This window comes from Haliotis rufescens, unplaced genomic scaffold (genome assembly GCF_023055435.1).
Source record: "Haliotis rufescens isolate VD_foot unplaced genomic scaffold, xgHalRufe1.0.p SCAF_6, whole genome shotgun sequence".
Lineage (NCBI taxonomy): Eukaryota > Metazoa > Mollusca > Gastropoda > Lepetellida > Haliotidae > Haliotis > Haliotis rufescens.
In genome coordinates, this window is record NW_025964334.1 from 60,736,115 (window position 1) to 60,750,995 (window position 14,881).

General features: G+C 39.2%; 1 protein-coding gene across 1 annotated transcript; it reads left to right on the plus strand.

Moving 5' to 3' along the window:
• The first annotated feature begins 2,419 nt into the window (after positions 1-2,419).
• Positions 2,420-13,810, plus strand: LOC124121709 (TBC1 domain family member 7-like). Its single transcript, XM_046484761.2, has 6 exons — positions 2,420-2,698; positions 8,476-8,660; positions 8,930-9,070; positions 9,766-9,917; positions 11,102-11,231; positions 12,085-13,810. The coding sequence occupies exons 1-6, from the start codon at positions 2,512-2,514 to the stop codon at positions 12,202-12,204; spliced, it is 915 nt and encodes a 304-aa protein (XP_046340717.2). The 5' UTR covers positions 2,420-2,511; the 3' UTR covers positions 12,205-13,810.
• Positions 13,811-14,881: the final 1,071 nt, after the last annotated feature.

Consider the following 14,881-nt stretch of genomic DNA (forward strand, 5'->3'; position numbering starts at 1 on the left):
CCCGAAGTGATGCAGGTCTCAACGTAAATCACATTGGTGAAATCCACGAGCACGGGTAGGGTGCTGACAAACCTAAAAACATAATCGGGCGAACCGAGATTCGAACCCAGGACCATAGGTTTCTGGTGTGCACAAGGGACGCAGCTCTGCACATCTAGTTGCGGCGCCTTAGACACTGGTCTGCTGGCCCGAGTCTATTACATTTTCTAAAGGACCAGTAAAAATATATTAATGTTGGTCCGGTGGTCTATTGTTAATTTGGGGACGAACAATGAATTACTGACGAGTCCCTAAATGCTGTTCAAATTTATAAAAAAAAGATTGTTTGAAATAGAATTACTGAGTTATTTTATTCATGCTCTAACACCCCCAACCCCGCACGCTTCACCCCCAACCCACAAAGTATAACCAGTCCCATTCATCTTTGTCAGGAAAAATATGTTGAAACGTTTATTATTGTGTATGATTCAGAACGATGTAAATTTAAAGTATATACTAGAACTGAAAGTTGTTTCGGCATAAAGTGTTATTTCAATGAGTGAAAATATCGAATTGAAATTACATTGTAATATTTCATTACCAAACTCATAATGAACTCAGTTTCGTTTCCTTAATTCTTCTATTTATTGCTATTTCTATTACTGATCCTTAACCTCTAATTGGCTTAACGTTGTCTCAAATGTGATGATATTTGGTACCAAGTATGCCAAGCTGGTCGAGCTTATTTTAAAATAAATATTGAGTTACGGAAAAAATAGAAGAATTTTCTGATGAGAAGCATATATAAATATATGTCATTTTTATACTTCGAATGAAAATCAAACTTTTAAAAAATCCTTGAGTGCTCCTGATGCGACCAGAAGTGGGATAGACACCACAGACAGACAGGCAGACAGATGTATTCGGTATTGTGGGCCATATGGCCTATATTACAATGTCAGTACAATATAAATTTAGTCACGTTTTTCTAAATTTAAATATCTTATACAGGTATACAGAAGTCAGTTTTATTACACTGACATTTTTGCAGTTTAGAATATTTGGAAGTGACAGGTAACCGTCATACATATCCTGTAGTTGGGTAATATAATGTTTCCGTAAAGTCTGGTAATAATCACAAGTGAAAAAGACATGATCTTTACTTTCAATACAACCCTTGTTACAATATCTACATACACTATTTTCATTATCTGAGGGGGTTTTACGTAGAAACTGAACATTAAAATTATGTGAGCTAATCCTAAATTTACAAAGGGGGGGGGTCTTCTGGGAGATTTATCCTGCAAAGGATCAATATATTTTTCTACATTCAGAAAAGATTTAACATTTGAATAATGAGATAAATATTTGGAAGCAGACAATTTTGCAAACCAATTTTGAGAGGCAGCATCTTTTAGTCTTTCCTGAAATTGATACAAAAAAATATTTACATCACCAACATTTTAGTAGTCCTAGACATATGAAAAACCACTAACATATAAGCAATTTCTAAGATCTGTCACCCAACTGTGCTTACTTTTCTCATCTAGCTTTTTAAGGAAGTAATAACATTGTACAGGATATCTATCTGATCCTATGTGCAATAATTTTAGCCAATATTTTAAAGCTCTGATCTGACTCTGGACAAACATATAGTGGCGGCCAGTTTCCCCTAAGATAGCTGTGTGTGAGGCATATTTACCTACACCAAGACAATATTTAAAATATGAAATTTGAACTTTCTCTATACATGTAAAATACCTTAGCCCCCAAATCTGCACCATATAAAAGTATAGGACTTATTTTACAATCAAATATTCTACAAGCTGTGGAGAATGATAAGAATGACTTATTTTGGAATAATTTATAAACAGGGATGCATGCCTTAACAGCCTGAGCTGCCAGGTTCTCACATGATTGCGTCCAAATCAGTCTATAAGAAAATATTACCCCCAGATATTTATAATATGAAACTGTTTTTAATAAACGGCCGTTATAGTACCATTTTTCAAAGCGATTTAAAACACCCCCATTTCTAAAAACTACAATTTCTGATTTTTTTAAAGTTTATCTGGAAACCCCACTTTAAACAAAAACTTTCTAAAATATCTAATTGCCTCTGAAGACTTACAGCATAATAAGCAAAGAGTACAACATCATCCACAAAAAGCAACAACATCAAATCCTCAATAGCTTGATCCTCAATATACCATTTTTATTTCAGTGACAAGATCATTTATAAAGAAAATAAATAATATCGGGCTCAACATACAGCCCTGGATAGACACCACATTTAAATTATGAAGCCATATTCCGCTTTAAATCACGTCAAAAGTTTTCAATGAACGGGCACCTGCTAATACTGACTGGGCCCCTGTCTAGCTGATATTGGTAATAGCGCACAACAAGCTGCGCGTACCAATAGTGGAAACCAGTGATCTGTTACTTCCGGTTGTTTCTGACACACGAAGACGATTAGCACAGTCAGATCAGCTGTGTTTGAACTCGATACGTGTACTGTCATTTCCCAGTATGACAGAGGAACGAAATTTCAGATCATATTATTATGACAAATGCGGATTTCGAGCTGTTGACGAAAAGAAATCCATAGAAATCTTGTTGAAAGAGCAGCCGATGGATGTGGAAAAACTGTCTCAGTTTTGTCTTCGGTTCCCAGTGCCAACTAAATACAGACATTATGTTTGGAAAATTCTCCTAGGTAAATCATCAAACGTTTTATAGTTTGGAATGAATTATGTATCAGTCCATCTCCATGCATTGTGAGTTGATGCAACAATGTCAAAACCTAGGTCGACAACCAACAATTTAACAGACTGAAGAATGACCCTTCTATTATTTAGGCCTAGGCCCAGAATGACAACATATATGGTGGTATTGCTTCAGTTGGTTTGTCCTAATTTTATCCTTTTCTTCACTTGCATTTTTTTTTAAATTTCACACAACAAGGTTTTCGTGAAAACGTTTTGCTCAGAAACTGTTACCCAGATGTACAAACTCATCTATCTAATGGGTGCAGGCTAAAACGGCACCTCAGCAAAACATCACCAACTTCTCTGGTGAAAATGGGACCTCATTTGGAGAAAACAGTTACTATTTGTCAGCCAAAAACGGCACTTCTATTTTAAATAATGATAAGAATGATTTATGTAGGAGTATATATGCCTTATTTACATGCTTTATTATGTTATGTTGTATATGATTTATTTCCATTGTCATTGTCTTGACTTCCAATCAGAGTCGGCGAGTAAATTGGAGTAAGGGCTAATTTTTTATGTAAACTTGTTGTAACATTTCACAATTATTTGTGGTTGCAAGTGACAATGTGAGTTTAATTTCAATTATTTCAGTACCAAGGTAAAAAATACCAATAAGGTGCTGTGATCGGCAGGCGATATTAGCCGTTTTCGCTTTAGGGGAGGTGCCGTTTTTGCCAATTGGTGCTTTTTTCACTCGGTGATGTTTTGATGAGGTGCCAGTTCAGCTATAACCCTATCTAAAAATGACAAATCATCGTGTTTTGTGTATTATGCTCAACAGTTGCAAACTGACCTCAACTATCACTACAGTTGCATTGTAGTTTTTGTTGTCTTAGAATCTCTCTCCACTTGGGGTAAGTATGGAATTATGAAATTACTTTGAATATGACTGTAATGGATGTAAACATACATTTCAACATTTGTAGTTTGAATATGACTGTAACGGATATAAACATACAGTTCAACATTTGTACTTTGAATATGACCGTAACGGATGTAAACATACATTTCAACATTTGTAGTGTTAATATGACTGGAACGGTTGTAAACATACATTTCAACATTTGTACTTTGAATATGACCGTAACGGATGTAAACATACATTTCAACATTTGTAGTGTTAATATGACTGGAACGGTTGTAAACATACATTTCAACATTTGTACTTTGAATATGACTGTAACGGATGTAAACATACATTTCAACATTTGTACTTTGAATATGACTGTAAGGGATGTATACATACATTTCAACATTTGTACTTTGAATATGACTGTAACGGTTGTAAACATACATTTCAACATTTGTACTTTGAATATGACCGTAACGGTTGTAAACATACATTTCAACATTTGTAGTTTGAATATGACCGTAACGGATGTAAACATACATTTCAACATTTGTAGTTTGAATATGACCTTAACGGATGTAAACATACATTTCAACATTTGTACTCTGAATATGATCTTAACGGATGTAAACATACATTTCAACATTTGTACTTTGAACATGACCTTAACGGATGTAAACATACATTTCAACATTTGTAGTTTGAATATGACTGTAACGGATGTAAACATACATTTCAACATTTGTACTTTGAATATGACTGGAACGGTTGTAAACATACATTTCAACATTTGTACTTTGAATATGACCTTAACGGATGTAAACATACATTTCAACATTTGTAGTTTGAATATGACTGTAACGGATGTAAACATACATTTCAACATTTGTACTTTGAATATGACCTTAACGGATGTAAACATACATTTCAACATTTGTACTCTGAATATGACCTTAACGGATGTAAACATACATTTCAACATTTGTACTTTGAATATGACCGTAACGGATGTAAACATACATTTCAACATTTGTAAGTTGAATATGACCTTAACGGATGTAAACATACATTTCAACATTTGTAGTTTTAATATGACTGTAACGGATGTAAACATACATTTCAACATTTGTAGTTTGAATATGACTGTAACGGTTGTAAACATACATTTCAACATTTGTAGTTTGAATATGACTGTAACGGATGTAAACATACATTTCAACATTTGTACTTTGAATATGACCTTAACGGATGTAAACATACATTTCAACATTTGTACTTTGAATATGACCTTAACGGATGTAAACATACATTTCAACATTTGTAGTTTGAATATGACCTTAACGGATGTAAACATACATTTCAACATTTGTACTTTGAATATGACCTTAACGGATGTAAACATACATTTCAACATTTGTACTTTGAATATGACAGTAACGGATGTAAACATACATTTCAACATTTGTACTTTGAATATGACCGCAACGGATGTAAACATACATTTCAACATTTGTACTTTGAATATGACCTTAACGGATGTAAACATACATTTCAACATTTGTACTTTGAATATGACCGCAACGGATGTAAACATACATTTCAACATTTGTACTTTGAATATGACTGTAACGGATGTAAACATACATTTCAACATTTGTACTTTGAATATGACCTTAACGGATGTAAACATACATTTCAACATTTGTACTTTGAATATGACAGTAACGGATGTAAACATACATTTCAACATTTGTACTTTGAATATGACAGTAACAGATGTAAACATACATTTCAACATTTGTAGTTTGAATATGACTGTAACGGATGTAAACATACATTTCAACATTTGTACTTTGAATATGACCGTAACAGATGTAAACATACATTTCAACATTTGTAGTTTGAATATGACTGTAACGGATGTAAACATACATTTCAACATTTGTACTTTGAATATGACCGCAACGGATGTAAACATTCATTTCAACATTTGTACTTTGAATATGACTGTAACGGTTGTAAACATACATTTCAACATTTGTACTCTGAATATGACTGTAACGGTTGTAAACATACATTTCAACATTTGTACTCTGAATATGACTGTAACGGTTGTAAACATACATTTCAACATTGTACTCTGAATATGACTGTAACGGTTGTAAACATACATTTCAACATTTGTACTCTGAATATGACTGTAACGGTTGTAAACATACATTTCAACATTTGTACTCTGAATATGACCTTAACGGATGTAAACATACATTTCAACATTTGTACTTTGAATATGACCTTAACGGATGTAAACATACATTTCAACATTTGTACTTTGAATATGACTGTAACGGATGTAAACATACATTTCAACATTTGTACTTTGAATATGACAGTAACGGATGTAAACATACATTTCAACATTTGTACGTTGAATATGACCTTAACGGATGTAAACATACATTTCAACATTTGTAGTTTTAATATGACTGTAACGGTTGTAAACATACATTTCAACATTTGTAGTTTGAATATGACTGTAACGGATGTAAACATACATTTCAACATTTGTACTCTGAATATGACCTTAACGGATGTAAACATACATTTCAACATTTGTACTTTGAATATGACCTTAACGGATGTAAACATACATTTCAACATTTGTAGTTTGAATATGACCTAAACGGATGTAAACATACATTTCAACATTTGTACTTTGAATATGACCGCAACGGATGTAAACATACATTTCAACATTTGTAGTTTGAATATGACTGTAACGGATGTAAACATACATTTCAACATTTGTACTTTGAATATGACCGTAACGGATGTAAACATACATTTCAACATTTGTAGTTTGAATATGACCTAAACGGATGTAAACATACATTTCAACATTTGTACTTTGAATATGACCGCAACGGATGTAAACATACATTTCAACATTTGTAGTTTGAATATGACTGTAACGGATGTAAACATACATTTCAACATTTGTACTTTGAATATGACCGTAACAGATGTAAACATACATTTCAACATTTGTAGTTTGAATATGACTGTAACGGATGTAAACATACATTTCAACATTTGTACTTTGAATATGACCGCAACGGATGTAAACATTCATTTCAACATTTGTACTTTGAATATGACTGTAACGGTTGTAAACATACATTTCAACATTTGTACTCTGAATATGACTGTAACGGTTGTAAACATACATTTCAACATTTGTACTCTGAATATGACTGTAACGGTTGTAAACATACATTTCAACATTTGTACTCTGAATATGACTGTAACGGTTGTAAACATACATTTCAACATTTGTACTCTGAATATGACTGTAACGGTTGTAAACATACATTTCAACATTTGTACTCTGAATATGACTGTAACGGTTGTAAACATACATTTCAACATTTGTACTCTGAATATGACTGTAACGGTTGTAAACATACATTTCAACATTTGTACTCTGAATATGACTGTAACGGTTGTAAACATACATTTCAACATTTGTACTTTGAATATGACTGTAACGGTTGTAAACATACTAAACACAAGGGCATGTTGTGCTATAGCCACATCTGTTCTGGAGTGACAGTGTCTTAGTTCAGTTGAGAAAAAGTATTGTTTACGTTAAGTAAAGTATCATTAAGTCTTTTTAGAGAATTTTTGTATGCTTAAGCACAGTATGATACATTAAGAAATAAATGTTTTCACCCCAGCAATTTGAGCACATTTTGTCGAAGGAGAAGTTATTGTGTATTTGTGTAAACAGGCAATAGTAAATGAATAATTGAGATGTGTTTTTATGGAAAAAGTTCTGTAAACTTCTGTGAATTGAAGGAGCTGAAGTTTGCATGTTGTCCGTAGGGAGACAGTTTGTTCGAACCATTGGTTAGTTTTTGTCTATATTTATTTCCTCTGTATTTAAGCAGAATATACTTGAAAATCAATTCTTACCGCAAATATGCAAATGTTGTTGTGGCTCTCTTTGTGGACATGTTCAACTGCCGCCTACTTACCTAGGGGACTGACAATGCTGCTGCACTGTGTTTAGTTTGTGTAAGTTTTGTGATTCAAGCGTTGACAATGATTTGTTGTCCATAGGTGTGTTGCCCTCCCACCAGCCGTCCCACGCGTATGTCAGTCAGCAGCACCGGGCCATGTACCAGGACGGACTCCGGTGCCTGACGGTGCTGCTGCACTGTGTTTAGTTTGTGTAAGTTTTGTGATTCAAGCGTTGACAATGATTTGTTGTCCATAGGTGTGTTGCCCTCCCACCAGCCGTCCCACGCGTATGTCAGTCAGCAGCACCGGGCCATGTACCAGGACGGACTCCGGTGCCTGACGGTGCTGCTGCACTGTGTTTAGTTTTGTGTAAGTTTTGTGATGCAAGTGTAGCAGGGCGTGGAGTCATCCCACAGATGACATCCTTACCTTGTCAGCTTGCTGGCGGGGTTAACCTCTTTGGTCATGTGGACAAGGCGTCCGACCTGTGATCAGAAGGTCCGTGGTTCGAATCCCATCACGGGACTCGGAAATTTTATGGCCGTTACATTGGCGCCCAACGTGGGGCTGAGCACGTTCATATTAAATTTGAGCAAAATAAGCCTCAGTACCCTACTATGCGGCCCGGGACGTGCCTTCTGTTGACGGGGGAGTATGTAGCAGGGCGTGGAGTCATCCCACAGATGACATCCTTACCTTGTCAGCTTGCTGGCGGGGTTAACCTCTTTGGTCATGTGGACAAGGCGTCCGACCTGTGATCAGAAGGTCCGTGGTTCGAATCCCATCACGGGACTCGGAAATTTTATGGCCGTTACACAAGCGTTGACAATGATTTGTTGTCCATAGGTGTGTTGCCCTCCCACCAACCGTCCCACGCGTATGTCAGTCAGCAGCACCGGGCGATGTACCAGGACGGACTCCGGTGTCTGACAGTGCTGCGCAGAGTTAATGCGGACACGCCCACTGAAGAAGTGTTCCTTAAACTTTATCTTTTAGAAGAAGGAAATCTGCCGTTCGAAGAAAAGAATTTGGTGTGTATCAGAAGAAGGAACTTATTTATTTATATTATATATTTTTGTGTGTGTGTTTGCTTGTGTGTGTGCATATGTGTGTGCTTGAGTGCATATTTTTAACGGTCATACTGTCCATTTGTCCTTAACTCAATCTCTGCTCAGAGACCATCTCTCTTTCCTGATTTTAACTCTTTGTATTTTCCTGTCATCTGGTCAGATATTTAACATGTTTAATGGTGTGTTGTATCCATGGTAACCATTTCATGAGATAGCTGTGTTTTATGCAGCACAAGGACCCGGCGTATGTGGCGTTCATGTTGATGGCTGGTGCTGTTTGTAATGTTGCTGATGCTGACATCGACAGGTACTGGATCACCTCACGCTTCTACAGATACTTCCTGAAGTTCAGCGACCATCTTCAACTCATGGTGAGCTTATTTATCTTAAGTGCAGCTCTTAACAATTACTTTTATACAGTCCTCTGTCTGAGACAGTTATTTCAATGTTTCCTTGTTCCTCCAGCCAGAGAAGACCATCCTCTGTCTGAGACAGTTATGTCTATTACAATGTTTCCTTGTTCCTCCAGCTGGAGAAGACTGTCCTCTGTCTTAGGCAGTCTATTACAATGTTTCCTTGTTCCTCCAGGCGGAGAAGACCGTCCTCTGTCTTAGGCAGTCTATTACAATGTTTCCTTGTTCCTCCAGCTGGAGAAGACTGTCCTCTGTCTTAGGCAGTCTATTACAATGTTTCCTTGTTCCTCCAGGCGGAGAAGACCGTCCTCTGTCTTAGGCAGTCTATTACAATGTTTCCTTGTTCCTCCAGGCGGAGAAGACCGTCCTCTGTCTTAGGCAGTCTATTACAAAGTTTCCTTGTTCCTCCAGCTGGAGAAGACCGTCCTCTGTCTTAGGCAGTCTATTACAATGTTTCCTTGTTCCTCCAGCTGGAGAAGACCGTCCTCTGTCTTAGGCAGTCTATTACAATGTTTCCTTGTTCCTCCAGCTGGAGAAGACCGTCCTCTGTCTTAGGCAGTCTATTACAATGTTTCCTTGTTCCTCCAGCTGGAGAAGACCGTTCTCTGTCTTAGGCAGTCGTGTTTATTACAATGTTTCCTTGTTCCTCCCAGCCGGAGAAGACCGTCCTCTGTCTGAGAAAGGAGGACGTTGACAAGAGGTTGCTTCTACATCTACAGGAGAACAACATCCTGAGTTCTCTCCCTTTGATGGACTGGTTCAGATGTTGTTTTGCTGGTGTTCTCCCTGACATTTCATTTGAAAGGTAAATATACACACCTTGTCTCAGGTAAATACACACCTTGTCTCAGGTAAATACACACCTTGTCTCAGGTAAATATACACCTTGTCTCTGGTAAATACACATCTTGTCTCAGGTAAATACACACCTTGTCTCAGGTAAATACACACCTTGTCTCTGGTAAATACACACCTTGTCTCAGGTAAATACATGCCTTGTGTCAGGTAAATACACACCTTGTCTCAGGTAAATACACACCTTGTGTCAGGTAAATACACACCTTGTCTCAGGTAAATACACACCTTGTCTGGTAAATACACACCTTGTCTCAGGTTAAAACACACCTTGTCTCAGGTAAATACACACCCTGTCTCAGGTTAATACACGCCTTGTCTCAGGTAAATACACACCCTGTCTCAGGTAAATACACACCTTGTCTCAGGGAGATACACACCTTGTCTCAGGTAAATACACACCTTGTCTCTGGTAAATACACACCTTGTCTCAGGTAAATACACACCTTGTCTCAGGTAAATACACACCTTGTCTCAGGTAAATACACACCTTGTCTCAGGTAAATACACACCTTGTCTCAGGTTAATACACACCTTGTCTCAGGTAAATACACACCTTGTCTCAGGTAAATACACACCTTGTCTCAGGTAAATACACACCTTGTCTCAGGTTAATACACACCTTGTCTCTGGTAAATACACACCTTGTCTCAGGTAAATACACACCTTGTCTCTGGTAAATACACACCTTGTCTCTGGTAAATACACACCTTGTCTCAGGTAAATACACACCTTGTCTCAGGTAAATACACACCTTGTCTCAGGTAAATACACACCTTGTCTCAGGTTAATACACACCTTGTCTCTGGTAAATACACACCTTGTCTCTGGTAAATACACACCTTGTCTCAGGTAAATACACACCTTGTCTCAGGTAAATACACACCTTGTCTCAGGTAAATACACACCTTGTCTCAGGTTAATACACACCTTGTCTCAGGTAAATACACACCTTGTCTCAGGTAAATACACACCTTGTCTCTGGTAAATACACACCTTGTCTCTGGTAAATACACACCTTGTCTCAGGTTAAAACACACATTGTCTCAGGGTAATATACACCTTGTCTCAGGTAAATTCACACCTTGTCTCAGTGTTGTGTGTGAGGTAATTTAGAGATGTCTGTGGCTTCAGGGTCTGGGACAAGGTGCTTGGAGGTTCCCCAACAATCCTTGTGTTTGTAGCAGTCGCCATTTTCCTCACCTTCAGACGACCTCTGTTGAGTATGAACACTACAGATGAAATGGTCGCCTATCTCCGTAAGGTAGGTAGTTGTGTGAGATATGGTCGCCTATCTCCGTAAGGTAGGTAGTTGTGTGAGATATGGTCGCCTATCTCCGGAAGGTAGGTAGTTGTGTGAGATATAGTCGCCTATCTCCGTAAGGTAGGTTGTTGTGTGAGATATGGTTGCCTATCTCCGGAAGGTAGGTAGTTGTGTGAGATACGGTCTCGTATCTCTGGAAGGTAGGTTGTTGCGTGAGATATGGTCTCCTATCTCCAGAAGGTAGGTTGTTGTGTGAGATATGATTCTCTATCTCCAGAAGGTAGGTTGTTGTGTGAGACATGGTTGCCTATCTCCAGAAGGTAGGTTTTTGTGTGAGACATGGTCGCCTATCTCCAGAAGGTAGGTAGTTGTGTGAGATATGGTCGCCTATCTCCGGAAGGTAGGTAGTTGTGTGAGATATGGTCTCGTATCTCCGGAAGGTAGGTTGTTGCGTGAGATATGGTTACCTATCTCCGGAAGGTAGGTTGTCTTCCCATAAAATCTGGATTAGAATTGGTCTTTGACAACCCAAGCTTGTCCTAAGAGGCACCCAACAGGATCTGGTGGTGAGGCTCGCCGAATGACTTGATGCATGTTATCATAACCCAATTGCATAGATCGATGCTCATGATATCAATCACTAGATCTGGTCCAGACTTGGTTATTTACAGACCAACATCATATAGCTAGAATATGGCGGCATTAAAGAACAAACCAACAAAGTTATGTTGCCATGTGAGATGTGGTCCTATTTCAGGAAGGTGAGGTGTTCTGCATATATGGGCATGTAATCTGCACTGTGTAGGTGGTGTGTGATTCTTGCTACATTTGTTTTTGTCTATTCCTCTGCCAGATCCCCGAGGACTGTGGTGACAAGCTTGTGAGTGATGCTGTTGAGTTGTGGCAGAAACATGGATTCCATCTGATGCAGCCCAAGTCTGACTCTCCGGTACTAGACAAGACTGGCCCCTGATCAGTTGGGTTTCATCATTGTTGGATTCCCTACATCAAGATGTGTCTAGATTGGTGTCGCCCTGTCTATCACAAGTACATCTCATCACTCTGTCTCCGCATACCATCATGCACAGGAACACCAGGTTATTAAAGACATGCTCGGCGTGATTCAAGATACATAGCCTGGTCTGATTCAAGATACATAGCCTGGTGCGATTTAAGATACATAGCCTGGCGTGATTCAAGATACATAGCCTGGTGTGATTCAAGATACATAGCCTGGCGTGATTCAAGATACATAGCCTGGTGTGATTCAAGATACATGGCCTGGCGTGATTCAAGATACATAGCCTGGTGTGGTTCAAGATACATAGCCTGGCGTGATTCAAGATACATAGCCTGGCGTGATTCAAGATACATAGCCTGGTGTGGTTCAAGATACATAGCCTGGCATGATTCAAGATACATAGCTTGGCGTGATTCAAGATACATAGCCTGGTGTGGTTCAAGATACATAGCCTGGCGTGATTCAAGATACATAGTCTGGCGTGATTCAAGATACATAGCCTGGTGTGGTTCAAGATACATAGCCTGGCATGATTCAAGATACATAGCTTGGCGTGATTCAAGATACATTGCCCGGTGTGATTCAAGATACATGGCCTGGCGTGATTTAAGATACATTGCCTGGTGTGATTCAAGATACATAGCCTGGCGTGATTCAAGATACATAGCCTGGTGTGGTTCAAGATACATAGCCTGGTGTGGTTCAAGATACATAGCCTGGTGTGATTCAAGATACATAGCCTGGTGTGATTCAAGATACATAGCCTGGCGTGATTCAAGATACATAGCCTGGTGCGATTCAAGATACATAGCCTGGCGTGGTTCAAGATACATAGCCTGGCGTGATTCAAGATACATAGCCTGGTGCGATTCAAGATACATAGCCTGGCGTGGTTCAAGATACATAGCCTGGTGTGATTCAAGATACATAGCCTGGTGCGATTCAAGATACATAGCCTGGTGTGATTCAAGATACGTAGCCTGGTGTGATTCAAGATACATAGCCTGGCGTGGTTCAAGATACACAGCCTGGTGTGATTCAAGATACATAGCCTGGTGCGATTCAAGATACATAGCCTGGTGTGATTCAAGATACATAGCCTGGCGTGGTTCAAGATACATAGCCTGGTGTGATTCAAGATACATAGCGTGGTGCGATTCAAGATACATAGCCTGGTGTAATACAAGTTATATAGCCTGGCGTGATTCAAGATACATGCTTGAAATGAATCAAGATATATCAGCAAGCCTTAGCCCCCTCAGGTACATCATGGGATTCTGAATATAACAGTATGTATCTTGATAATTAAGACAATGTGAGGAACTGTGGCAGTCTCCCGTACAACCACCTTGCTGGTTGCACTGTCTGTATCTGGCTGCACTGTCTGTTCCTGGCTGCACTGTCTGTTCCTGGCTGCACTGTCTGTTCCTGGCTGCACTGTCTGTTCCTGGCTGCAGTGATATCGCTAGGATGGTGCCAGTGGGGGCACAAAACAACATTCACTCATAAAATACACTGAATTGAAGGAATGTTTGTTCTGCTTAAATTGTTAAAATCACCACTGATATTAAGTCATTTGTGTGAGGTAGTGTGTAAGACTGTTCGTGTGTGAGGTAGTGTGACACTGGTCATGTGTGTGGGGTAGTGTGATAAACTGGTCGTGTGTGGGAGGTAGTGTGACATACTGGTCATGTGTGTGAGGTAGTGTGACATACTGGTCGTGTGTGTGGGGGATAGTGTAACATACTGGTTGTGTGTGCGAGGTAGTGTGACATACTGGTCGTGTGTGTGAGGTAGTGTGACGTGTGTGTGTGAGGTAGTGTGACATACTGGTTGTGTGTGTGTGAGGTAGTGTGACAGACTGGTCATGTGTGTGAGGTAGTGTGACATACTGGTTGTGTGTGTGAGGTAGAGTGACAGACTGGTTTTGTGTGTGAGGTAGTGTGACATACTGGTTGTGTGTGTGAGGTAGTGTGACATACTGGTTGTGTGTGTGAGGTAGAGTGACAGACTGGTTGTGTGTGTGTGAGGTAGTGTGACATACTGGTTGTGTGTGTGAGGTAGTGTGACATACTGGTCTTGTGTGTGTGAGGTAGAGTGACAGACTGGTCACGTGTGTGAGGTAGTGTGACAGACTGGTTGTGTGTGTGAGGTAGTGTGACATACTGGTCATGTGTGTGTGAGGTAGTGAGACAGACGAGTATGTGTGAGGTAGTGTGACATACTGGTCATGTTTGTGTGAGGTAGTGTGACAGATGTGTGTGTGAGGTAGTGTGACAGACTGATCATGTGTTTGAGTTAGTGTGACATACTGGTCGTGTGTGTGAGTTAGTGTGACATACTGGTCGTGTGTGTGAGGTAGTGTGACAGATGTGTGTGTGTGAGGTAGTGTGACATACTGGTTGTGTGTGTGTGAGGTAGTGTGACATACTGGTTGTGTGTGTGAGGTAGTGTGACATACTGGTCATGTGTGTGTGAGGTAGTGTGACAGACGTGTATGTGTGAGGTAGTGTGACATACTGGTCATGTTTGTGTGAGGTAGTGTGACAGACGTGTGTGTGAGGTAGAGTGACAGACTGGTCATGTGTGTGAGTTAGTGTGACATACTGGTCGTGTGTGTGAGGTAGTG